The 27,577-nt window shown below is 46.4% G+C and overlaps 1 protein-coding gene across 6 annotated transcripts in view; it reads right to left on the reverse strand.

Annotated features, from left to right (window-relative positions):
- Positions 1–438: 438 nt before the first annotated feature.
- Positions 439–27,577, reverse strand: part of ZKSCAN5 (zinc finger with KRAB and SCAN domains 5) — a 34,331-nt gene continuing 7,192 nt past the window's right edge. For 3 of the 6 annotated variants that reach the window (XM_008018622.3, XM_008018623.3, XM_073012783.1), the window contains exons 3-7: positions 26,147–26,285; positions 17,128–17,210; positions 16,721–16,856; positions 10,265–10,870; positions 439–5,626 (exon numbers count right to left, since the gene is read on the reverse strand). In XM_008018622.3, the coding sequence (XP_008016813.2) occupies positions 4,488–5,626; positions 10,265–10,870; positions 16,721–16,856; positions 17,128–17,210; positions 26,147–26,285 (2,103 nt within the window). In that variant the 3' untranslated portion in view covers positions 439–4,487. The remainder of the gene's footprint in view (positions 5,627–10,264; positions 10,871–16,720; positions 16,857–17,127; positions 17,211–26,146; positions 26,286–27,577) is intronic. The other 3 variants (XM_008018624.3, XM_037990543.2, XM_008018625.3) reach the window with 3 other exon arrangements.

A 27,577-nucleotide genomic window follows, 5' to 3' on the forward strand; every position in this document is an offset into this window, starting at 1 on the left:
TCAGTTGCTTTGGATTAGGGGCTCGTCCCATCCCAGTAAGACCTGATCTTTTTTTTTTTTTTGAGACAGAATCTCACTCTGTTGCCCAGGCTGGAGTGCAATGGCACAATCTCAGCTGACCGCAACGTCCGCCACCCAGGTTCAAGCGATTCTCCTGCCTCAGCCTCCCGGGTAGCTGGGACTACAGGCACCCGCCACGCCCAGCTAAGTTTTGTATTTTTAGTAGAGTCACGGTTTCGCCGTATTGGCCAGGCTGGTCTTGAACTCCTGAACTCAAGTGATCCGCCCACCTGGGCCTCCCAAAGTGCTGGGATTACAGGCATGAGCCACCGTGCCCCGCCGAGACCTCGTCTTAACTAATTATATCTGCTATGGTTCTATCTCCAATAAGGTCACATTCTGAGGTACTAGGGGCTGGGACTTCAACAATTCCTTCGGGGGGGGGGGGTAGCGGAGAAGAGAATACAGTTTATGACAACTTGTAATTTGCATATATCTAATCATACCAAACAGATCTGAAAGAGTTGTCAAAAAGAGGCTAGTATCCTGATAAGGGATGGCCAATATGAATTTATACGAAACATGGTAAGGAGGGGCATAGTTTGGCTTCAAGCCAAACTTGAAGTAAAGTCGGACTTCATTTTTAAGAAGGCAAAAATTCCTGCTGAAAGTCTTTGCTTTCACCGTCACCCCCAATGATTTTTTCTTTTTTTTTCTTTTTTTGAGTCTTACTGTGTCACCCAGGCTGGAGTGCAGTGGCGCGATCTCAACTCACTGCAACCTCCGCCTGCCAGGTTCAAGCGATTCTCCCACGTCACCCTCCTGATTAGCTGAGATTACAGGCGCCTGCCACCACACCTGGCTAATTTTTTGTATTTTTAGTAGGGGTGGAGTTTCACCATGTTGGCCAGGCTGGTCTTGGACTCCTGACTGCAAGTGATCCACCTGCCTCAGCCTCCCAAAGTGCTGTGATTACAGGCATGAGCCACTGCACCCAGCCCACCCCAATGTTTTAAGGAGATTGGCACAATGCTGCCGAAGAATTCTGATACACCATCCCATTATTTCATTTATTTATTTATTTTTTGAGACAGGGTCTCGCTCTGTTTCCCTGGCTGGAGGGCAGTGGTGCAATCATAGCTCGCTGCAGCCTTGAATTCCTGGGCTCAAGTGATCCTCCCACCTCAGCTTCCCAAGTAACTGGGAACAGATGCATGCACCACCACGCCCAACTAATTTATTTTCTCTAGAGGGTGGGGCAGAGTAGGGAGGATCTCACTATGTTGCCCAGGCTGATCTTGAACTCTTGGGCTCAAGTGATCCACCTGCCTTGACCTCTCAAGATGCTGGGATTACAGGCATGAGCCACAATGCCCCGCCTTATTCTGCCTATTAAAGACAGCACCTTTAATGGCTGTTGGTTTAAAGAGTGTACGAACCAAGCATGATGGCTCATGCCTGTAATCCCAGCATTTTTGGGAGGCAGAGACAGGAGTATTCCTTGATCCCAGGAATTCAAGACCAGCCTGGGCAACATAGTGAGACCTCATCTCTACCAAAAATAGAAAATAAATAGCCTGGTGAGGTGGCCCATGTCTGTAATCCCAGCACTTTGGGAGGCTGAGATGGGTAGATTGCTTGAGCTCAGGAGTTCGAGACCAGTCTGGGCAACATGGCGAAACCCTGTCTCTACCAAAAATACAAAAATGAACCAGCCATGGTGGCACATGCCTCTGGTCCCAGCTACTTGGAAAGCTGAGGTGGGAGGATCACTGGCACCCAGGAAGTTGAGGCTGCAGTGAGCTGTAATCGTGCCACTCCACCCCAGCCTGGGGGACAAAGCGAGACCCTGTCTCAAAAAGGAAAAAAAAGAAACAATGGTCCCCATGGCCACATGCCCACTGCTGCACCTCTGGCTGAATGGTCTGGGGTGACGTTATGTAATAATCAGCCCCTGCAAACAAGGATAGCCAATACCAAGCTTTTCAGTGATGCTGATGGCCCCCCAGTCAGGGCATTCCTTGGAACCCTGGTAAACAGAATGCTCTTCAGACCCTCCTAAGGAATATAACTGAAGGTGGGTTGTTTGATCTTACCTTCTAGTTCCATCCTCGTTTATGTATGACTCTTTGGATCCCTTTGTTAAGTCCACCATGGTTTTGTCATCTCTACTTCATTTAATGTGGGCCACTGACTTTTCTAAGTTTCAGGAATCATTCCAAGGCCAGGCACAGTAGCTCATGCCTGTAATCCCAACACTTTGGGAGGCCAAGGCTGGAGGATCACTTGAGCCCAGGAGTTTGAGACCACTCTGGGCAGCATAGGGAGATACCATCTCTCAAAAAAAAAATGTTTTTTAAAAATTAGCCACTTGTGGTGGCATGTGCCTGTAGTCCCAGCAACTCAGGAGGCTGAGGTGGCTAGGTCACTTGAGCCCAGGAGGTCAAGGCTGCAGTGAGCCGATTGCACCACTGCACTCCAGCCTGGGCAGCAGAGCAAGACCCTGTCTATAAAAATACTAAAAAGCTACCAAGAAGGTCCTCTGACACACACTTGGCATTAAATTGGTGGTTATTTGCCCTGTCATTTTTTTCTCTTCAAGGAGTCAGTAACTTTCAGCAAGAGCCACTCAATTCCATAATCCTTATTTTCCTGTTAGTCCCAAACCTCTACAAGTCAATAGATCCTTTTCCACCTGTATCCTATCCCAGTTTCCAAGTGAATGACTTAGTGACCGGACAGGTACCACATGCCAGGACTATTAACAGTGATGGCGGTCTTCACTCCCTCCTGGTGAGTGACCAACTCCACAATCCACTCTCACAGCAGCTTCCTAGGACCACTCATGGCACCAAATGTCTTAGATCAGGTTCTCTAAAGCAGAGCCTGAGGCAGGGATTCAGAACCATGTGATTGACAGTGTGATTTATTCAGGAAACGCCTTTGAGGGAGGGAATGAAACAGGATAGAGAAGGGAGAGAGCTGAGCATGGATGAAGGCTCAGAAAAAGTCTAGTTTAGCCTGATCCAAGGGTGCCAGAGCAGTCATAGCACCCTGGGGTTTTCCCTGCTTTAATCAAATGAACCAGGCATTGGGTTGTAGAGAGGAGGTGCCTCCTGGGTAAGGTGAGATGTCTCTCATCTCCTGAGGTTAATTCTCCAGTTTCCAGAGAACAAGAGCTGTGAGCACTTGCGGCCCAAACTCAGAGCAGAAGAGTTGAGGGGTCCCAGCTTGGTAGAGGGGACCGGACAGGGTACCATAGTGTACGACACATACGGTCAACAAATATTTATTAGGCATTTATTGTAAGCCAGGCAAGTCAGCAGAAGCAGGGCCTGAGCAGTGCCCAAGAGCACTCACTCACTGTCCCTGGCAAACAGGCTCAGGGGAACTCTCTTCGTGCATGTCATCTCTTTCCCACTCAAAACTCCCACCCCGACCTTCCTGGAAGGCAGGGCTAACAGGACCTTCTGCCTGCCTGCTCATGACTGATTCCTTTCAATCCTAGCGCAATGCAAACTGAAACTCATGCTGTATATCACCACTCTATGGGAGAGCTCTATTTCTGGGGCACCCAGGAGTCAGCACACATACTGCTGGGGCCAGGACTCGTAATTCACCTTGGTCCAATTCCTTCTATGGGTTTAGCTGCTCTCATTCCTGTGGGTAATACAAGATCAAACAGTCCACAGCTTTGCCTGTCTTCTCTGTTACCCTAAGGTCCCTCTCCCTTTGCCTTAAGATGTGACTGACCAGCACAGTTTCTTCTGAATTGACAAATTTAACTCTACCTTCTACTGGCTAAACCTTGACGTCAGTAGAATCAAACCAAAAACAAGGTAGAGTGTTTCACAGAGAAGTGGTAGATTAAATAAGGCAGCAGAAACACATACCATCCAGCCCCTGAACCCGAATTTTGCCAAAATAGAGATACTTTAAGTCCGTTTCTTTTCAAAGGGGTTAATGCTCAAAGTGGGAATAGTGACTAGGGTATTCTAGTGGCTGGAATAATAATTTCTAGAAAAGATTAATTGCTGAGGTACCAAAACAGACATCATGCTGAAGAAGTCTTTTACTGTGCGCTTCCCTGAATAGATAGGCCATCAAACGAGGCAGAAGCTACAAATAAAGCTTACTTCTACTGAACTCATGAGGCTGTTCCTAGTGTCAGTTTTGAGTTTCAAGTGAAGACTGAATGTCATCTGAAGGCTTTCTGAATTCCTCGACCATGTCCATCCATGGATTCTCTTCTTGTCTAGATTCCCAAGCATGAAGATGCTAACTAAAGCATTTCTCAGTGGGGAACACGAGCAGATATCTATTATTGTGGGTTCTCCGGTGTTCCTAAAGGCTGAGTTCTAACTAAAGGATTTCAACCTATTTATGATTTTGATGGTTACGCTGGAAAAATGCTTGAAGTTGTTACTTTGCTCATTATAGGAGTACGGTTTCCCTCCAGGAAGGCTTCTCTAAAATTCAGAGCTATTCTACAACAGAGACCCCTCTACACTTAAGGTATTTATGGGATCTGTCCTCTCATGGCTTCTCAGGTGTTTAAAGAGGCTACAACTCCAGCTGAAATTCATTCCACATTCTTTACATTGAAAAGGTTTCTCACCAGTATGGATTCTCTGATGTTGATTAAGATGTGACTTCAGAGTGAAGCCTCTGCCACATTCGTGACATTGATGGGATTTTGTGCTCGAGTAGATTTTTTGATGTTTGGTGTGGGAACACTGGCCAACATTTTCTCTACATGTATCACATTGATAGGGCTTCTCTGCCGTATGAGTTCTGTAATGCTGAATGAGGTCTGAACTGTAACCAAAGGCTTTTCCGCAGATATCACACTGATAAGGCTGCTCTTGTAACTCGATCTTCTTGTCTTCAATCACTGTCAAGTTCCAACTATATGCTTCCTCACAGACGCCATGTTTTTCATTTTTCTGACCCATGTGGAGCACCTGATGTTCAATTAGACTAACGTACTGAAAAAAGATTTCCCCACATTCACGGCACTGGTGGGCTTTCTCTCGGGAGTGGAGTCGCAGATGTCCAGCCAGGTGGGAACGCCTCCCAAAGCCTTTCCCACATTCATTACACTTGAAGGGTTTCTCCCCACTGTGCACACTCTGATGCTGAACAAGGTGGGACCTCACTCTGAAGGCTTTCCCACATAAAGGACAGGTGTAGGGCTTCTCACCTGTGTGGACGCGCTGATGCTGAGTTAGGTGTACGCGTTGGTTGTAGCTTTTCCCACATTCCTCACACCTGAATGGTTTCTCCCCAGTGTGTATTCTTTGATGTTGAATAAGATGTGCGCTCTGAATGAAGCTTTTCCCACACTCATTACATTTATGTGGTCTCTCTCCAGTGGAGGATTTTTTGTGGACATAAGGGACTTCACTGTAGTTCATCCTCTTTGAAGAGGGTTGTCCTACTATCTCTTTCATGGGAATTCCCTGCTTTCTATCCAGCTTGCTTTGAAGCTCATAGCCTTCCCCAAAATCTTGAACTTGAGAAACATTTCTTTGGGTTTTTCCAGATAGTTCCATGTCTGCTTCTGAATATTCTGAAATTTTCTTCTTAACACTTAATTTTGTGTTCTTACTTCTTTTGTCACTGCCTAAAAAAAATAAAGAGCAAGTGCAAATGTCATCAGTTCTTTTTTTTTTTTTTTTTTTGAGATGGGGTCTTGCTCTGTCGCCCAGGCTAGAGTACAGTGACGTGATCTCGGCTCACTGTAACCTTGGCCTCCTGGGTTCAAGCGATTCTCCTGCCTCAGCCTCCCAAGTAGCTGAGACTACAGGCATGCATGGGCATACCCAGCTAATTTTTGTATGTTTAGTAGAGAAGGGGTTTCACCATGTTGGCCAGGCTGGTCTCAAACTCCTGACCTTGGGTGATCCACCCGCCCCAACCTCCCAAAGTGCTGGGATTACAGGTTTAAGCCACCATGCCCAGCCCATCAGTTCTTTTATAAAGGAAAAATAAACTGTCATAAAAAATGATCATCAGATGAAACTATGATGTAACAGGAGTAACAGAGCTGGACGCGTGTGTGTACTTGATGCCAACAGGAAAGTAAACAACAAACTTTTGGAATTTTCCGATGAAAAGAGCAAGATACAGCCACAGGACGGCAGAAAATATTTACAAACTATGCCTCACACAAAGGACTAATATCCAAAATCTACAAGTAACTCAAACAAGTCAACAAGAAAAGAAAAAATCCCATCAAAAAGTAGGCAAATGACATGGAGACATTTCTCAAAATAATATATACAAATAACCAACAAACATGACAAAAATGCTCAACATCACTAATAATCAGGGAGGTGCAAATTAAAGCCACAGTAAGATACTGCCTTACTCCTGCAAGAATGGCCATTATTAAGAAGTCAAAAGGCCTGGCACAGTGGCTCACACCTGTAATCCCGGCACTCTGGGAGGCCGAGGCAGGCGGATCACCTGAGGTCAGAAGTTCGAGACCAGCCTGGCCAACATGGTGCAACCCCATCTCTACTAAAAATACAAAAATTAGCTGGGCATGGTGGCAGGCACCTGTAATCCCAGCTACTCGGGAGGCTGAGGCAGGAGAATCACTTGAACCCAGGAGGCAGAGGTTGTAGTAAGCCAAGACTGTGGCATTGCATGCCAGCCTGGGCAACAGAGCAAGATTCCATCTCAAAAAAAAAAAAAAAAAAAGGCCGGGTACAGGTCGCTCACGCCTGTAATCCCAGCATTTTGGGAGGCTGAAGTGGGTGGATCACGAGGTCAGAAGTTCAAGACCAGCCTGGCCAAGATGGTGAAACCCCATTTCTACTAAAAATACAAAAATTAGCTGGGCATGGTGGTGGGTGCCCTGTAATCCCAGCTACTCCAGAGGCTGAGGCAGAGAACTGCTTGAACCCAGGAGGCGGAGGTTGCAGTGAGCCAAGATTGTGCAACTGCACTCCAGCCTGGGCAACAGAGCGAGACTCTGTCTCAAAAAAAACAAGTCAAAAAACAATAGATGTTGGTATGGATGTGGTGAAAAGGGAACGCTTATACACTGCTGGTAAGAGGTAAATTAATACAACTTCTGTGGATACCAGTATGGAGATTTCTTAAAGAACCAGAAGTGGATCTGCCAGTTGATCCAGCAATTCCACTACTGGGTATATCTACACAAAGGAAAAGGCAATACACCAAAAAGACTGTAAGCGTATGTCTTCTGTGGCACAATTCACAACTGCAAAGATATGGAACCAATCTAAGTGCCCATCGAGCAATGAGTTGATAAAGAAAATGTAGCAGGCTGGGTGTGGTGACTCGTGCCTGTAATCCCAGCATTTTGGGAGGCTGAGGCAGGTGGATCACCTGAGGTCAGGAGTTCAAGACCAGCCTGACCAACATGGTAAAACCTTGTCTCTACTAAACATATAAAAATTAGCAAGAGATGGTGGTAGGTGCCTGTAGTCCCAGCTACTCGGGAGGCTGAGGGAGGAGAATCGCCTGAACCTGGGAGGCGAAAGCTGCAGTGAGTCGAGATCGTGTCACTGCTCTCCAACCTGGGTGACACAGCAAGACTCCATCTCAAAAAAGAAAAACAAAAAACAAATAGACAACTGGATGGTGACAACTGACAAAAACTGGAAGAATGGGAGCAAAGGATGATGAAGAGGGTTTGGAGTCAGGGAATATCTGACTAGGAGTCAGGAAATAAGGCAAAATGAGCCAACAGCAGCATTGTCAAGAGGGCGGGCGATACAGCAATCCCTGCCCCCTTCACCCTTAGCCAACATTCTAGCCTCAGTTTTCCTCCCCCGGCAGGTCATCCTTCTCCTTTGGGAACGCTCATCACCTTTACTATCTCCTACCCCCACCAGACCATCAACTCCATGAGGGCATGGACTGTATCTCTGTTCTGCTCACTGCAGATCCTGTGCAACTAGCAACAGAGACTCTCAATAATATGGCTGGATGTGCAAAACATGTATTCCCCCTTTGATCCAAAAAATGAGGGAGGACCAGGCATGGTGGCTTACACCTATAAATCCGAGCACTTGGGGAGGCCAAGGCTGGAGGATCGTTTAAGCCTAGAAGTTCGAGACCAGCCTGGGCAACAGAGTCAGACCCCTTCTCTACAAAAAAAATACAAAAATTAGCTGGGTGTGGTGGTGAACACTTGTAGTCCCAGCTATGCAGGAAGCTGAGGTGGGAGAATTAGTTCAGCCCAGGAAGTGGAGGCTGCAGTGAGCTGAGATCCTGATACTTTACCCCAGCCTGTGTGACAGAGCAAGACCCTATCTCAAAAAAAAAAAAAACAAAAAAATACCAAGAAACAAAAACTGGGGGAGGCAAGTGAGTACTCACTGGGAAACTAGCCATAGAAACAGTTGCAGGGAAGGTATAAAACAACAGATAACTTTTAAAGCGATTGCTTTTCAAGTCCAAAGCACTATTGGTGGATTTCCCAAATGAGGGAATCATCAAGTAGAATGGGAAAACACTAGCTGAGAGGATAGCTCGGCTCAGCCCAGAACTTTAAAGACACTTTACTGACTTCTACACCATGGTGGAAGATGCAGCGTGGCTGTAACCATCAAAGGCAGAATTTAAAAAAAAAAAAAAGAAAAGCACTTTGGCTGGTCTTAGAATCGTCTGAAGAATATTAGTAAGGGCCTTTAAGTTCACAGCACAGTTTACGATGATCTCATTCACAGATAAATTTACTGTCACTTGAACAGATGTTTAAAAATACTGGCCAGGCATGGTGGCTCACTTGAGGTCAGGAGTTCAAGACCATCCTGGCCAACATAGTGAAACCCCGTCTACTAAAAATACCAGAAAAATTAGCCAGGTGTGGTGGCACATGCCTGTAATCTCAGCTACTCGGGAGGCTGAGGCACGAGAATCGCTTGAACCTGGGAGGCAGAGGTTGCAGTGAGCTGAGATCCTGCCATTGCACTCCAGCCTGGGCAACAAGAGTGAAACTCCATCTCAAAAAAGGAAAAGAAAAGAAAAAAAGAAAAAGCCACGGGCATAAACAGTTATCAGGAGAAAAGAGAAGAAATCTGAAGTTCAGCAACTGGGAACAGTTGAGGAAATTACAATGCCACCACACAATGGCAGACTGTCAGAAATAAACAGGAGGGCTGAACAGCACTGGAAAATGTGTACGCTTAACATTTAATTCTGAGTATGACTACGTAAAACAGACTTATGAAAAAACAAAGGAAACATTCTAAGCAATAACAGTTCTATTAGTTAGCGTGATATGATTACGGGTGATTTATTTTTTTCTTTTTATTTTCTCCGAGCTTCCTGCACTACTGTTATTTTATTGGGTTTGTGTTTCTTTGTTGTTTGAGAAGAAGTCTCGCTCTGTTGGCCAGGCTGGAGTGCAGTGGCTATTCACAGGCACAATTATAGCTCACTGTAGTCTTGAACTCCTGGGCTAAGAGATCCTCCCGCCTCAGCCTTCTGGGGAGCTGGAACTCCAGGCACGTGCCACCACGCCCAGGTAATTTTTAAATTTTTTTGTAGAGAAAAGGTCTTGCTATGTTGCCCAGGGTGGTCTTGAATGCCTGGCCTCCAGTAATCCTCCCAGCTCAGCCGCCTCCCAAAGCACTGAGATTACAGGTGTGAGCCACTGTACCCAGGCTATTGTTTTAAAATAAGTAAAATAATGGGGGAAAGAGAGAAAAGCATATGAGAGCCAAATCCTCATTTACTACCATAGAAAGTCAATCGATAACATCTAAAATTGATGAGCCAACTAATAATAGCAGTATTATTTTAAAATACGGAACTACTAGAAGGAACCACTAAGAGCTGAGAGCACAGCCAGCACAGTGGCTCACGCCTGTAATCCCAGCACTCTGGGAGGCCACGGCGGGTGGATCACCTGAGGTCAGGAGTTCAAAACCAGCCTGGCCAACATGGGGAAACCCTGTCTCTACTGAAAACACAAAAATTACCCGGGCGTGCTGGTGCGTGCCTGTAGTCCCAGCTACTTGGGAGGCTGAGGCAGGAGAATCGCTTGAACCAAGGAGGCGGAAATTGCAGTGAGCCGAGATCGCTCCACTGCACTCCAGCCTGGGTGACAGAGCGAGACTGTCTCAAAAAATAAATAAATAAGAATCAAACAAACGATAACCTTTGCCTCATCCTACCCCTCCCAGTATCACCACGCATCTATCCTGCCGTACTGCACTAATAAAACACCTTTTGCTTTTTGCCTCCATTTATCCCCTGGATATAAACTCTTCACACGTACATCTCTGGGATTTCTCCCTGAAGTGGCGTTTTAGGTGTTCGATCAGGTGCGAATGGCGACCGAAGTTCTTCCCGCACTCATTGCAGCCATAGGGCCTCTCTCCGCTGTGGACACTGTGGTGCTGAACCAGGTGGGAACTCACCCGGAAAGCCTTTCCGCACACCTGACATTTGTAGGGTTTCTCCCCCGTGTGGACCCGCTGGTGCTGGGTGAGGTGCACCCGCTGATTGTAGCTCTTCCCACATTCTCCGCACTTAAACGGTTTTTCTCCAGTGTGGATGCGCCGATGCTGAATAAAGTTTGAGGCTTGGAGGAAGAATTTGCCACAATCGCTGCATCTGTGCCCTCTCTCGCCATGTGTGCTTTGCTTAGGGCTGAGGTCTGTGATCGCGTCCGGATTCCTTTTCTGGGAAGGATTCTGCCTTGATTTCCCCACGGTGGGGTTGACCTGCCACCTTTGTACCATGCCCTTAAGGTCACTGACTTCTGCAAAGTCTGGATCCTGGGGAACGCTCCTTTCAGTGTGTTCTGGCGCCACCCAGTGTGATTCAGCCTCATCAGAAATCTGCTTCACTATGAGCTCCATATTGTCCCTGGACTCATAACCTGAAATAACAGAGAGAGAATGAAAAAATGAGCTCTTCCTTGAATTTGAAGAAATAAAATGAGGGGATAATGAAGTGAAACTGACAAGTGCTAGGGATCCATGATTTTGTAAAGGGACTTTTACAGTACCGGGATGGGATGAAAAATATTCAAGCAGAAAAGTGGAGGAGGTTAGGGAAGGAAGAGCTGGCAAAGAAGGTTCAAAGGAAGGAGACTGGAAATCAGTCATTCCACTGAACGAAGAGGGTCTCCTCTCAGTATGGCACTTGCAAATACCTGTATCATGTTAAATGTTCTCGTGTGTGTGTGCGCGTGTGTGTGTGTTTTGAGACAGGGTCTCACTCTGTCACCCAGGCTGGAGTGCAGTGGGGCAATCATGGCTTACTGCATCCTCAACCTCTTGGGCTCAAGCGATCCTCCCACCTCAGCCTCCCGAGTAGCTAGGACTACAGGTACACACCACCATGCCCAGCTAATTTTTGTATTTTTTGTGGAGATGAGGGTCTCATTATGTTGCCCATGCTGGTTTCAACTCCTGAGCTCAAGTGATCCTCCTACCTCAGCCTCCCAAAGGGCTGGGATTACAGACGTGAGCCAATGTGACTGGGCAATATTGTTTTTTCTTTTTTCTTTTTTTTTTTGAGATGGAGTTGGCCAGGCGTGGTGGCTCACGCCTGTAATCCCTGCACTTTTGGAGGCCGAGGCAGGCGGATCACGAGGTCAGGAGATCGAGACCATCCTGGCTAACACGGTGAAACCCCGTCTCTACTAAAATACAAAAAATTACCCCGGCGCGGTGGCGGGCGCCTGTAGTCCCAGCTACTCGGGAAGCTGAGGCAGGAGAATGGCGCGAACCCGGGAGGCGGAGCTTGCAGTGAGCTGAGGCTGAGATCGCGCCACTGCACTCCAGCCCGGGCGACAGAGTGAAGACTCCGCCTCAAAAAAAAAAAAAAAAAAAAAAGAGATGGAATCTCGCTCTGCCGCCCAAGCTGGAGTGCAGCTCCAGGTTCAAGCGATTCTTCTGCCTCAGCCTCCCGAGTCGCTGGGACTACAGGCGCAAGTCACTACGCCTGGCTAATTTTAGTAATTTTAGTAGAAACAGGGTTTTGCCATATTGGCCAGGCTGGTCTCAAACTCCTGACCTACTGATCCGCCCACCTCGGCCTCCTAAAGTGCTGGAATTACAGACGTGAGCCACCGCACCCGGTCGCGACTGGGCAATATTCTTAATAAAATTGGATAGTAGGTTATGCAGCTAACTCCATCTTCCCTTTCCTCTTCCTGTGAATTCATAGCCTGAGAAGAAAGGTGATCTTTCTAGGTTTCTCAGTGTCCACAGGATTTCAGTTTGGTATGAATTAATCTAAAGGAAAAAAGACATTCTTTCTATATCCAGAGAAGAACCTACTACTTCCAAGAGCTAGGTTAATGTTCAGCAGTCACTGATAAAGGTGGATGTTTCAGTGGCTAAAATTAGTTCCTTTGTGCAACAGTATCAGCAAGATACTTTACTCAAAACACTGATGTTTAATATGGTTTGCACAGACAAATCTTCAGTAGTTAACAAAAAATAGAGTATTGGCCAGGCGCGGTGGCTCATGCCTGTAATCCTAGCACTTTGGGAAGCCAAGGCGGGTGGTTCACTTGAGGCCAGGAGTCCGAGACCAGCCTGGCAAACACGGCGAAACCCTGTCTCTACAAAAACTACAAAAATTATCAGTTGGGTGTGGGCTCACACCTATAATACCAGCACTGTGGGAGGCCGAGGTGGGTGGATCACTTGAGGTCAGGAGATTGAAACCAGCCTGGCCAACATGATGAAAACCTGTCTCTACTAAAAATACGATAAAAATTAGCCAGGCGTCGTGGCACATGCCTGTAAACCCAGCTGCTCAGGAGGCTGAGGCAGGAGAATCGCTTGAACCCAGGAGGCAGAGGTTGCAGGGAGCCAAGATCACGCCACTGTACTCCAGTCTGGGTGACAAAGCGAGACTCTGTCCCAAAAAAAACAAAAAACAAAAAACAGAAAGTATCTGGCCTACTGAGAATGTCCCAAGATGTTTTCGTAAGGAGAGTCTTCAGTATTATATTAGTAATAAGAGCTAAACATTTGCTGAGTGCTGTAAGTCCAGCACTATGCTAAGTACTTTACAATTTTATGGTATATTTAATCCTTACAATGACCCTTTAAGGGAGCTACCATATCTTTTTCTGATACAGTCAGAAGTTATAATTCCTAAACCATGAAGACCATTTTAATTTACCATACAGCTACTTTCACTTACCTTCCTAAAAAGACACTTAAACAGTAAAAACAGGGATATAAACAAAAAACCCTATCACAAAACCGACTTTTTATGTTTTTTCCTCCCTCATTTAACTATACAGCTAATCCCAGCTACCACAGTATTTTTTTTATCTTTCTCTTATTCATATCTACTGGTCTCACACATTTATTTATTTGTTTATTTATTGAGACTGGGTCTTGCTCTGTCACCCAGGCTGGAACACAGCAACACAATCACAGCTTACTGTTACTTCTAACTCCCCGGTTGAAGCAATCCTCCCACCTCAGCCTCTACAGGTGTGCACCACCACGCCTGGCTAATTTTTGTATATTTTGTAAGGGTTTGTCGTGAACTCCTGGCCTCAAGTGATCCTCCTTCCTTGGCCTCTCAAAGTGCTGAGATTACAGGCATGAGTTCCTGCGCTCAACAGGACAGCATGCCCACTTCCTTTTCCCCTTGTCTCTCTATGGAGTCATGTCTCTCAAGCCGAGGTCAGTCCTTCCTCCTTCCTGTACCCCAGATCTCACCATACCTTCCTGCTTTTCAGGGATCTCCCCACATCACCTAACTGCCCCTCCATTTTTTTTTTCTTTTTTTTGAGATACGGTCTCACATTGTCACCTAGGCTGGAACGCAATTGTGTGATCTCAGCTCACTGCAACCTCCACCTCCCGGATTCAAGCAATTTTCCTGCCTCAGCTCCTAAGTAACTGAGAGTATAGGGGTGTGCCACCATGCCTGGATAATTTTTGTATTTTCAGTAGAGACAGGGTTTTGCCATGTTGGCCAGGCTGGTCTCAAACTCCTGACCTTGTTGTGATCTGCCCACCTCAGCCTCCCAAAGTGCTGGGATTACAGGCATGAGACACCACGTGCAGCCTATCTACTCCTCCTTGCCTCCATATTTTACTCTACTAGTTCTTCTCCAGTAGCATTTAAATATGCTGAAAATTTCTCCCATTAAAAAAACATACGGGCCAGGCGTGGTGGCTCACGCCTGTAATCCCAGCACTTTGGAAGGTCGAGGCAGTCGGATCACCTGAGGTCAGGAGTTTGAGACCAGCTTGGCCAACGTGGTGAAACCTCACCTCTACTAAAAACACAAAAAGTAGGCGGGTGTGGTGGAGGGTGCCTGTAATCCCAGCTACTCGGGAGGCTGAGGCACGAGAATAGCTTGAACCCGGGAGGCAGAGGTTGCAGTGAGCCGAGATCGTACCACTGCACTCCTGCCTAGGTAACAGAGCGAGATCTGTCGGGGAAAAAAAAAAAAAGAGAAACAAAAACAATCCACCCATCCAACCCATTATTCTTTCAGTGACCAGGCCTCGTTTCTCCTTCAGAGACAAAGTCCTTACATTCATCTATGATAGCTTTTTCAAATTCCACTCCTTCGCAATCTTCAAAGAAACTGTCTCTTGTTCCCCAACACCCCTGCCACTCCACAGAAACTGCTGCCTCCAAGACTCATTTACTTATGTTGTAAAAATCTCACTTCTAAATCTGATGAGTCCTTTCTTTAATTTTGACCTTTGGTGATGCTGTAATTAATAGAAATCCGTGGATGTGAAAATAATCTAATATGGCCTTCCAAGAGAAGTGAAGGAGGGAGAAACCACTGGCCATGTGATTAATGTAGAATAGTGTACTGAAGTGATAAATACAGATGTTGTAATGAAGAGACAGAGAATGAGAAAAACATCAGAAACTACACATTTAAAACTGCTTAGAGAATACCACAGAAAAGAGCTATGCCAAGAACCTCAAACTCTGAAATCCATTAGGTACCTGTAAAGTAACTGAAAAAGATAGAGCAAGAGTAACAGTCTCAAATAAACAAGCAAGCTATTGGAAATTAATTTAAAAAGAAGAAAATTTTTAAAATCTGCATTAAATATAACATTTATACTAAATGAGTAATTCACTGAGATAAAAGGCTCCATGAAAAATCAATAAAATTATTGATTTAATCGATAATTTTAAAGCATAAATTTGACTTTTTTCCACAAAAATTCAAACATCAAAATAAAAAAAGACTACCAAGATCCCAATAGATTAATGAACAGAGGCATGCACAAATAAATCAAAAAAGGAAATAAATACAAATAAATATAGAAATTTTAAAAGAGCAGGAGTCAGCTCTATACCTGTTAAAAAAAAAACCTGTGAGCAAACTGAAATGGTTAAACAATGTAAACTGACACAGTGCTTTTCAAAGGAAATTTTGCATTGTAGGCTGGGTGCAGTGGCTCACGCCTGTTAATCCCAGCACTTTGGGAGGCCAAGCTGGGCAGATCACGAGGTCAGGAGTTTGAGACCAGCCTGGCCAATATGGTGAAACTGTCTCTACTAAAAATACAAAAATTAGCCGGGCATGGTGGCGCACGGCTGTAACCCCAGCTATTCAGGAGGCTGAGGCAGAAGAATTGCTTGAAACCAGGAGGCGGAGGAGACAGAGCGAGATTCTATCTCAAAAAAAAAAATAAATAAATAAATATATTTTGCAGTGTGTATATTTGCATCTGAAGTCTTCCAGTATGCCTGATAGAGTGGTTCTTCTAAAAGAATTTACTAAAAAAAGACTAAAAGCTATAATCTCCAAAATGTTTGCAGGAGTGCTGAGATTTTTATAACTGCTCCAGACAGTACAATTAAATATTAGCTTCCAGGATTATAACTTAGTTAGAAATAGGGCCACAAAATTCAAGAAGCGATATGACATGTAAAATGTAGGTGCCAAGGCGAACATCATAAAACAGGTATCGGTGACTGAAGAATGGTAATGAAGGGCTGGGCTCGGTGGCTCAAGCCTGTAATCCCAGCACTTTGGGAGGCCAAGACGGGCGGATCATGAGGTCAGGAGATCAAGACCATCCTGGCTAACCCAGTGAAACCCCTTCTCTACTAAAAAATACAAAAAACTAGCCAGGCAAGGTGGCGAGCGCCTGTAGTCCCAGCTACTCTGGAGGCTGAGGCAGGAGAATGGCGTAAACCTGCGAGGCGGAGCTTGCAGTGAGCTGAGATCCGGCCACTGCACTCCAGCCTGGGCGAGAGACCGAGACTCTGTCTCAAAAAAAAAAAAAAAAAAAAAAAAGAATGGTAATGAAGTCCTCCCGAGTAGCTGGGATCACAGGCGCCCGCCACTGCGCCCGGCTGATTTTTGTATTTGTAGTAGCGACGGGGTTTCACCATGTTGGCCAGACTGGTCTTAAACTCCTGACCTCAGGTGATCCACCTGCCTCGACCTTCCAAAATGCTGGGATTACAGGCATGAGCCACCACAGCTGGCCCGCTCTTATTTTAAAGCAGTAAAAAGTTAGCATTTGCTGGATTGCAAAAACAGTCCCCCCAGGTACTATCAGTGTTTAATCATACTCTTAAGATGGAAATGATCAGAATAAGCTGAATAAGAAAGTGAAGGTTGATTTATTCTTTTACCAAAAAAAAAAAAAAGCAAAGTCATAGCACATAAAACATAAATGCCATTATAGGGTGTGCTAGAAATACTCTTTACAAGATAACAAAATAAAGATGTCCTAATCCATGCAGATGAAATAATCCTTACCCATGGAAGTAATACTCCCATAGTTCTCCTTCCTGTCATCCCTATAAAGGGACTTCTGGGACTGGTCCAAATGTCCCCATTCCTCCAGGATGAAGGATACAGCCACATCAGCCACCTCTTCAATTTTCACCAACTTCTGAAACAGGAGATCTCCGCTAAATTCTCATTCCCTATATCCAAATTTGGAGTGAGGGGAAGAACTGGGCTCATTAAGAAAAGAAACAAGGAGGAACTGTGCCTCAAAGAGGATGGGGAAGGACTAGGCAGAAAGGACTAGGCAGAAAGGAAAAAGGCCAAAGGAATGAAGGTACCAACCCAAGATGGGCCTGGTCACTGGCTAAAGAAACTGAACTCCTGGTGAAGGTTCAGGATGGGTCCTCTCTGAGGGCAAAGGGGCACCAGCTCACCTGGGACCCAGTTGAGAGAAGTGAAGCTGTCAGCTCCTGGCTGTCCTTCAGGGGAAGGGAAGGAACTTGGAGAACAGGAAGGGCTAAGGGAGGAGAAAAAGAGATTTAAGTGAGAACATCTTTGCCCGGTTCTCATTGCCATCATTTCCTCTTATGCTCAGGAATCCATAATGGCCCCTACTGCACTGAAGCCAAATTCTTCTGCCTGGTTGTCAAGACCCTCTAATTTCTGGATCCTCTCACACTGTGTTATTCCTCCTTTCCCCTAGACTTCCTACGTTAGTCAGGCTAATCTCTGCTTGTCATTCTGCTATAAAGGATGCATTCTGTGGCCAGGCACAGTGGCTTGCGCCTGTAATACCAGCACTTTGGGAGGTCAAGGCGGGCAGATCACTTGAGGCCAGGATTCAAGGCTATCCTGGCCAACAAGGCAAAATCCCATCTCTACTAAAAATACAAAAATTAGCCAGATGTAGTGATGCATGCCTGTAATCCTGGCTGCTTGAGAAGCTAAGACATGAGAATCACTTGAACCTAGGAGGCAGAGGTTGCAATGAGCCAAGATTGCACCACTGCACTCCAGCCTGGGCAATAGAGTCAGCCCCGTCTCAGAAAAAAAAAAAAAAAAGGCTGGGTGTGGTGGCTCACACCTGTAATCCCAGCACTGTGGGAGGCCAAGGCAGGCAGATCACAAGGTCAGGAGTTCGAGACCAGTCTGGCTAATATGGTGAAACCCCACCTCTACTAAAAATACAAAAATTAGCCAGTGTGGTGGCAGGTGCCTGTAGTCCCAGCTACTCAGGAGGCTGAGGCAGGAGAATTGCTTGAACCTGGGAGATGGAGGTTACAGTGAGCCAAGATCGCGCCACTGCACTCCAGCCTGGGCAACAGAGCAAGACTCCATCTCAAAAAAATAAAAATAAAATAAAAAGTGGGGGCCAGGCACGGTGGTTCACGCATGTAATCCCAGCACTTTGGGAGGCTGAGGCAGGCAGATCACAAGGTCAGGAGTTAGAGACGAACCTGGCCAATATGGTGAAACCCCATCTCTACTAAAAATGCAAAAATTAGGCGGGCATGGTGGCGGGCACCTGTAGTCCCAGTTGCTCAGGAGACTGAGGCAGGAGAATCGCTTGAACCCGGGAGGTGGAGGTTGCAGTGAGCTGAGATCACACCACTGCACTCTGGCCTGGGTGACAGAGCAAGACTCCCTCTCCCAAAAAAAAAAAGGATGCACTCTACTTTGCCACGATCAAATCTTATTAACTCAAAGAACCACCAAAGTCCCACATCTTCCATGACACTGAAGCATTCCTAACAGCCCAGGGCTGCTCAAGCTTTAATGTACAAATAAATCACCTACATCCCCTAGGGATCTTGGTAAGTACAGATTCTGACTGAAAAGGCCTGGGATGAGGCCTGAGAGTTTGCATATCTTTTTTAATTTTTTTTTTTGAGACAGTCTCACTCTGTGGTCCAGGCTAGAGTGCAGTGGTACCATCTCAGCTCACTGCAACCTCTGCCTCCCAGGTTCAAGCAATTTTCCTGCCTCAGCCTCCCGAGTAGCTGGGATTACAGGTGTCCACCACCAAGCCTGGTTAATTTTTGTAGTTTCAGTAGAGACAGGGTATCACCACGTTGTCCAGGCTGGTCTCAAACTCCGGTAATTCGCCTGCAATGGCCTCCAAAAGTGCTGGGATTACAGGTGTGAGCCACGGTGCCCGGCCCCTAGTTGGCATTTCTAATAAGCTCCCAGGTGATGCCAGTGCTACTGCTCCCTGGAACACTCTTGGATTACCATGGCCTCAGAAATCCCTTCCAGAATTTCCATGGTTACTTTCTATTCAGTCAAGAAGTGTGTATTAAAACTACTCTCTATCTGCCTATCTCAAGAACAGACAGAACAATTCTTACCTTGAAAAACTACTGTCTAATGCAAGCTTGCCCAACCCGCGGCCCGCGGCCCAGGACGGCTTTGAATGTGGCCCAACACAAATTTGTAAACTTTCTTTTTTCTTTTTTTTTTAAAGACCAGTCTCACTTCTCACTCTGTTGCCTACACTGGAGTGCAGTGGTGCAATCTCAGCTCACTGCAACCTCCGCCTCCCGGGTCCAAGTGATTCTCCTGCCTCAGCCTCCCAAGTAGCTGGGATTACAGGCGCCCACCACTGCACCTGGCTAGTTTTGCTTTTTGAGATGGAGTCTCGCACTGTTGTCCGGGCTGAAGTATAGTGGTGCGATCTTGGCTCACCGCAACCTCCGCCTCCCGGGTTCAAGAGATTCTCCTGCCTCAGCTTCCCGAGTAGCTGGAATTACAGGCATGTGCCACCATGCCTGGCTAATTTTTGTGTTTTTAGTAGAGACTGAGTTTCATCATGTTGGCCAGGCTGGTCTCGAACTCCCAGTCTCAAGTGATCTGCCTGGTTCAGCCTCCTAAAGTGCTGGGATTACAGGCGTGAGCCACCATGCCCGGCTCATACATTTGTAAACTTTCTTAAAACATTATGAAGGGCCAGGCATGGTGGCTCATGCCTGTAATCCCAACACTTTGGGAAGCTGATGCAGGCAGATCACCTGAGGCCAGGAGTACAAGACCTGCCTGACCAACATGGAGAAACTGTCTCTACTAAAAATACAAAATTAGCTGAGCGTGTGGCACGTGCCTGTAATCCCAGCTACTCAGGAGACTGAGGTAGGAGAATCGCTTGAACCCGGGAGGCGGAGGTTGTGGGGAACTGAGATCGCGCCACTGTACTCCAGTCTGGGCAACAAAGTGAAACTCCGTCTCACGAAAAGAAATCTGGGATTTTTTTTTTGCAATTTTTATTTTTTTAAGTTCATCAGCTATGGTTAGTGCGACTGTATTTTCTGTGTGGCCCAAGACAATTCTTCTTCCAGTGTGGCCCAGAGAAGCCAAAAGATTGGATACCCCTGGCCTAACGGGAAGGGCACACAGGCAAGCCTTACAGCACAGCATGGAGTGCCATGACGGAAGTTGACCCAAGTTCCCGTGGGACCACAGAGGCAGGAGCACTTACAGAGTAGAGCAGGGGAGGCAGGGACGGCAGCAAAGCCTTTCCCCGGAAAGTGACTCTGGACTGTAGGAATGGAGATGGGGAAGATGGGGTGCAGGGGCCTTTGAAAACAGTATGCTGAGAATAGATAGGGCTCAAGGACAGTATCTCCAACTGAACTTTTAATGAACTCCCGTAGGCGCCAAGAAGGCGGGTAGATAAGAAAGAATATAGAAACAAGGTACTGAGTAGAAGGTTACATGTTGGAAAAGAAAGTTTGTTTTGCATTGCATTCTTTCTGCTGACCTGAGGTTTATGGAGTATAAATAAAGTGAGACGGAGGCTCTGAGCGCAGCCGCCATGTTCTCTGTGTGTCTTTGTCTTTGTGTGTGTTCTTTCATTCTCCACCACCCCCGGTGCGGCCCCCAACAATGGGGTGCTTTCCCCACAGCAGAAACAGCATGCGCGACACCCAGACGTCTCACCTCTGGAAGCCAGGGACCACCTGACCCCGAGGTCACCTCTGGTTGCTGTTTGTCTAAGATCCACGGCATGTCTGGATCTCACCATCCACCTGTGCCTTGACTTGCACAGACCTGCCTGGGATTAAGCTGTAACTGGACAGTTTAGACCCTGTATTTAGATCTGGAGTCCTGGAGATCTCGGGGCATCCATGGCTTGCTGATTTCCAATGACTAGGGAATAAGGAGCAATGACACAAAAAGGACAGGACAATGGTTACAGATGAAAGCCAAAAGCAGAGAAGGCATCTGAAACCAGGACTGGCTAAAGACTGAATACATAAGTTGATGAAAATGGTGAGTAAGGTCTATGTCCGAATGAAGAGTAATTTTGCTAAAATAAACCAGCTAGGGTCTGGTTAACAGGGCACAGAGGATAGAAGCAGCTGAAAACAAAGGACAAGAGCCGGATGGAGAGAAACCCTGAAAGTGGACAGAACCCAAGTGACTCGAGGAGGGAGCAGTCTGTGCCTAGGAGAAGTTGGTGCTGAAGCAAAGACAAGATGTGGCCAGGCGCGGTGGCACATGCCTGTAATCCCAGCTACTCGGGAGGCTGAGGCAGGAGAATCGCTTGAACCTGGGAGGTAGAGGTTGCAGTCACACAACTGCACTCCAGCCTGGGCAAGAGTGAGACCCTGTTTTAAAAAAAAAAAAAAAAGCAAAGACGAGATGGCTCAGAAGATGGGAGGAAGATGGATTCAGTCAGGCTGCTTGGGTTCAAATCCCAGCTCTGTTATTCCATAGCTTTGTGACGTGGGACAAATCAACTAAACCTCTCGAGGCCTCAGCTTAATTTTTTTTTTTTTTTTTTTTTTGAGACGGAGTCTTGCTCTGTCGCCCAGGCGGGAGTGCAGTGGCGCAATCTCCACTCACTGCAACCTCCATCTCCTAGGCTTAAGTGATTCTCCTGCCTCAGACTCCCAAGGAGCTGGACTACAGGTGCCTGCCACCACACCCTAATTTTTTTTGTATTTTTAGTAGAGATGATGGGGTTTCACCATGTTGGCCAGGCTGGTCTCAAACTCCTGACCGCAGGTGATCTGCCTGCCTTGGCTTCCCAAAGTGCTGAGATTATAGGCGTGAGCCACAGGCCCAGCCCTGACCTTAATTTCTAACAGAAGGATAACAGTAACAGCTATTCCACTGAGCTACTGCAAGGATTACCTGCTGGCACATCCAGGTGTACTGTACACAATTCTAGTGTTCCCATTTCTTTCCTGAGCAGTTTTTTAATTTGTTTGTTTTGTTTTGTTTTTTGAAATGGAGTCTCACTCTGTTGCCCAGGCCTGAGTGCAGTGGCACAATCTCGGTTCATTGCAACCGCCGCCTCCCAGGTTCAAGCGATTCTCCTGTCTTAGCCTCCTAAGTAGCTGGGATTACAGGCATGTACCACCACGCCTGGATAATTTTTGTATATTTTTAGTAGAGATGGGGTTTCACCATGTTGACCAGGCTGGTCTCAAACTCCTGACCTCAGATAATCCACCCACCTCAGCCTCCCAAGGTGCTGGGATTACAAGCATCAGTCACCACCCCCGGCTTTTCTGAGAAGTTTTAAATTTTATTTTTAATTTTTTGTTATGGAGACAAAGTCTGACTCTGGCTCCCAGGCTGGACTGCAGTGGCACCATCACAGCTCATTGCAGCCTCGAACTCCTGGGCTCAAGCAATCTCCCACCTCAACCTCTGGTATAGCCGGGACACAGGTGTGTGCCACCATGCCTGGCTAACTTTTTTTTTTTTTTTTTTCTGAGATGGAGTTTTGCTCTTGTCACCCAGGCTGGAGTGCAGTGGTGCAATCTCAGCTCACTGCAACCTCCACCTCTCGGGTTCAATCAATTCTCCCGCCTCAGCTTCCTAAGTAGCTACTAGGATTACAGGCATCCACCACCACGCCGGGCTAATTTTTTGTATTTTTAGTGGAGATGGGGTTTTGCCATGTTGGTCAGGCTGGTCTCAAATTCCTGACCTCAGGTGATCCACCCGCCTTGGCCTCCCAAAGTGCTGGAATTACAGGCATGAGCCACCGCGCATGGCCAATTTTTGTATTTTTTGTAGAGGCGAGTTTTCGTCACGTTGCCCAGGCTGGTCTCAAACTCCTGGGCTCAAGAGATCCACCTGCTTCGGCCTCCCAAAATGCTGGGATTACAGGCATGAAGCTACTTTCTTTTATACCAAAAATAAGATCGCTAACACCTTTGTTTAGCTTTCATTGAACATGGTTGAGAATTCCGAATTTTTCATTTGCTGCCCGCATTGGCAGAGAGGAAAATTTGCAGAGGACGACTATTATCAGTCAATTCAGAAGATGACACAGAAAGACAGCTACACTCTCCAATGAGAATGATGAAACTGAAAGTGTAACAGAGATTCTAGAATGAGTTTCAAATGATAACATCCTAGATGAATTTTCTTAAACTCAAGAATCAATGATGAAAAATGTATTTCTAATTTCAAAATGGAAAACGGCATTCTTATCTTGTGAGTCATTCAACAGGAAGGACTTCATCACACAGTATTTTGCAATAAGAAGAAGATAGTAAGAGATTCTGGACCATCACATTTTGCTAGAAGGACTAAACTTTCTAAAAGCATTGTGTGACAGTATTCTTTTCTTTTTTGAGACAGAGTCTTGCTCGTTGACCAGGCTGGAGTGCAGTGCCGTGGTCTTGGCTCACTGCCACCTTTGCCTCCCGGGTTCAAATGATTCTCCTGCCTCAGCCTCTTGAGTAGCTGGGATTATAGGCGCGCACCACCATGCCCAGCTAATTTTTTGTATTTTTAGTAGAGACAGGGTTTCATCATCTTGGCCAGGCTGGTCTCCAACTCCTGACTTTAGGTGATCCACCCACCTTGGCCTCCCAAAGTGCAGGGATTACAATTGTGAGCACCCAGCCAACAGTATTCTTGTATCTTTTTTTCTTTTTTTTTTTTTTTCTGAGATGGAGTCTCACTCTGCTGCCAGGCTGGAGTGCAGTGCCGCAGCCTTGGCTCACTGCAATCTCCGCCTCCCTGGTTCAAGCAATTCTCCTGCCTCAGCCTCCCGAGTAGCTGGGACTACAGGTGCACGCCACCACACCCTGCTAATTTTTGTATTTTTAGCAGAGACAGGGTTTCACCATGTTGGCCAGGATGGTCTCGATCTCCTGATCTTGTGATCTGCCTACCTCAGCCTCCCAAAGTTCTAGGATTACAGGCGTGAGCCGCCGCGCCTAGCCGTTTTTTTTGTTTGTTTTTTTGAGACAGAGTTTCATTCTGTCACCCATGTTGGAGTGCTCTGGCACAATCTCAGCTTATTGCAACCTCCACTTCCCGAGTTCAAGCAATTCTCGTGCCTCAGCCTCCCGAGTAAGTGGGATTACAGGCTCATGCCACCACACCCAGCTAATTTTTGTACTTTTAGTAGAGACAGAGTTTCGCCCTGTTGTCCAGGTTGGTCTCAAACTCCTGACTTCAAGTGATCTGCCTGCGTCAGCCTCCCAAATTGCTGGGATTACAGGCGTGTGCCACTGTGCCCAGCCTCTTTCCTCTTTTATGATGTTCATACATAAAAATGTACTTGATATATTAAAGTTTCTAAAAAGTCATTTTTCACTATCCTTTGATTCTTCTGTCAACTATTCATAAAATGACTCTTAAAATAGAAAAAAATGGCCGGGTGCGGTGGTTCACGCCTGTAATCCCAGCACTTTGGGAGGCTGAGGTGGGCAGATCACAAGGTCAGGAGATCGAGACCATCCTGGCTAACACGGTGATACCCGTCTCTACTAAAAATACAGAAAATTAGCTGGGTGTGGTGGCGGGCGCCTATAGTCCCAGCTACTCGGGAGGCTGAGGCAGGAGAATGGCGTGAACCCGGGAGGCGGAGCTTGCAGTGAGCTGAGATCGCGCCATTGCACTCCAGCCTGGGCGACAGAGCAAGACTCTGTCTCAGGAAAAATAAAATAAAATAAAATAAATAAAATAGAAAAAAAAACAGAAAAAAAAAATTAGAAGGATTCACTGGCCCCACAGGGTCAACAGTGAGATCTATTTTTCCTGGTACACTGAGGGTTAAATGAGTGCTTTTAGGGAAAATGCTTAGAACAGTTCCTGCACAGAGCACATGCTATGGAAGCCACATTGCTGCTGCTGCTGCTGCTGTTCTTTTTATCACAGCGAAAGGAAAGCTGGAAATGATTAGGGCAGGGACACATGTCAAGGGAAAGACCTGACCAGCAAACGGAGCCTAGAAGTCTGGAATTAAACCGAGAAAATACAGTCCCTTATCCACAGTCTCTTATCCACAATGCTGAAATCTGAAAGCTGAAATACCAAAGGTGTTCCTTTCCTTTCATTAAACTTAGGCGTTGAACTAATTTGACAGCAAAATTTGACCTGATATGAAGGTATTTAAATCTTTATTTAATAAACTTAGTATAAAAATGCACACATCTCACTGCAGAAATATTAATGTGTATGATTACAGGTACCAACTCAAACCCTGTTGCTAGTTTGATGTGTGGTATATAAGTCATATTATCCAAAAAAAATTAAAATAAAATAAATAAATCATATTACCTTACTAAATCTGCAAAATGCTGAATTCTAAAATATATCTGACACCAAGGGCTTCTGATTAGGGACTGAACACAGCATAATATAATACTTAGATGTTCCTTTTTTCTAACTTGATGTGTATCTAAGACTGGTTAATAAAACTGAGGAGGGGAGGAAAAAAGAGAGAATAAATGTTTTAAAGGTCACTGTGAAAAGCTACTTTAAGTTAGATTTCAAGGTGAGTGAATGAGCAGCGAGAAATGAATGTAATTAGGAACTGGGGAGCTTTTTTTTTTTTAACATAAGCATTAAGACAAGAAAATCTGTGAGGGAGGCTGAGCACAGCGGCTCACACCTCTAATGCCAGCACTTTGGGAAGACAAGGCAGTTGGATCACTTGAGGCCACGAGTTCAAGACCAGCCTGGCCAACACGGTGAAACCCCATCTCTACTAAAAATTAGCCGAGCATGGTGGCAGGCACCTGTAGTCCCAGCTACTCGGGAGGCTGAGGTGGGGGTATCACTTGAACCTGGGAGGCAGAGGGTGCAGTGAACCAAGATCACACCCCTGCTCTCCATCCTGGGCAAAAGGGCGAGACTGTATCTCAAAAATAAAAGAAAGACAATCTATGATGGAGAAGCAAAAATCTGTGATACTTTTGTAAAAAACCTGTAGATCTTTTAACAGTCCCTGTACCCAGAGCTGTCATCATTTGCACTGTAGCTTTTTAATGAAACTGGTGTAATTCCTAGACATCCTAGGGATGGCTTTCATGGAAGACCAGGGACTCAACTCCAGGTCCCTGGCCTTTCTCTGCTTCTAGACCCCGCAGGCTGTAGAGAGGCTGCTCAGCCTAGAGTCTCTCTCCTGCAGATGGTGCCTGCCACATGGCCAAGACACCCATTCTCAAGCTCTATCTGTTCCACTGCATCACTGAGCCTCACCATTTTCCTCCAGGAGATGAGGCTTCTGTGGCGCTTGCTCAGGCTGGGTGTCCACGGTCAGGGGCTGGGGACTGCAGGACTCCTGCACTGCTCCAGGTGGTGCCATCTTCTGAGGAAGCCCGTCAGGGCAGGCGACAATCTAACAACCACAACCACAACCGATCAGTACAGTTACAGAGAAGGCCATGAAAGAAATCCGTAGAGTCACAGTGAACTTTCATTCATTCCTTTGCCAAATATTTAATGTGCATCTACAATGAGCCAGGCACTGATTATGCAGTTATTTAATAAATATGGTTTACTAGGGGCCGGGCGCGGTGGCTCAAGCCTGTAATCCCAGCACTTTGGGAGGCCGAGACGGGCGGATCAGGAGGTCAGGAGATCGAGACCATCCTGGCTAACCCGGTGAAACCTCGTCTCTACTAAAAAATACAAAAAACTAGCGGGCGAGGTGGCGGGCATCTGTAGTCCCAGCTACTCGGGAGGCTGAGGCAGGAGAATGGCGTGGACCTGGGAGGTGGAGCTTGCAGTGAGCTGAGATCCGGCCACTGCACTCCAGTCTGGGCTACAGAGCGAGACTCCGTCTCAAAAATATATATATATATATGGTTTACTTCTAGTTGGAGAAGACGTTCATCAAACACATCAAAACACGAAAAATACATAATTACGAACTGGGCTGTATGTTGGAAAGGAAAAGAAACTAATTCCATGAGACAGAACAGAAACCTATTTTAGACTGGGAGGCCTGGGAAGGCTTTCCAGAGGAAGTGTCCCTTAAGTAAACACTTAAAGATTGAGAAGGGCTGGGCACGGTGGCTCACGACTATAATCCCAGCACTTTGGGAGGCCGAGGCGGGCAGATCACAAGGTCAGGAGGTCAAGACCATCCTGGCTAACACAGTGAAACCCCATCTCTACTAAAAAAAAAAAAAACAAAAAAATTAGCCGGCTGTGGTGGTGGGCGCCTGTAGTCCCAGCTACTCAGGAGGCTGAGGCAGGAGAATGGCATGAACCCGGGAGGCGGAGCTTACAGTGAGCCAAGATCAGGCCACTGCGCTCCAGCCTGGGTGACAGAGCAAGACTCCGTCTCAAAAAAAAAAAAAAAAAAAAAAGGATGAGAAGAAGCCAGCCAGGAAAAACACAGAAGTGACCCAGGCAGACAGAACACTCAAAAACTCTCTCAGGGCCAGGTAGGGGTAGCTCATGCCTGTAATCTCAACACTTTGGGAGGCTGAAGTGGATCACTTGAGCCCAGGAGTTCAAGCCTGGGAAACCCAGTGAGATCCTGTCTCTCCAAAAAATTAAAAATTAGCCAGGCATGGTGGCATGTCCCTGTGGTCCCAGCTACTGAGGAGGCTGAGGTGGGAAGATCACTTGAGCCCAGGACGTCAAGGCTGCAGTGAGCTATGATCACACCATTGCACTCTA

This window comes from Chlorocebus sabaeus, chromosome 28, assembly GCF_047675955.1.
Source record: "Chlorocebus sabaeus isolate Y175 chromosome 28, mChlSab1.0.hap1, whole genome shotgun sequence".
Taxonomy (NCBI): Eukaryota; Metazoa; Chordata; class Mammalia; order Primates; family Cercopithecidae; genus Chlorocebus; species Chlorocebus sabaeus.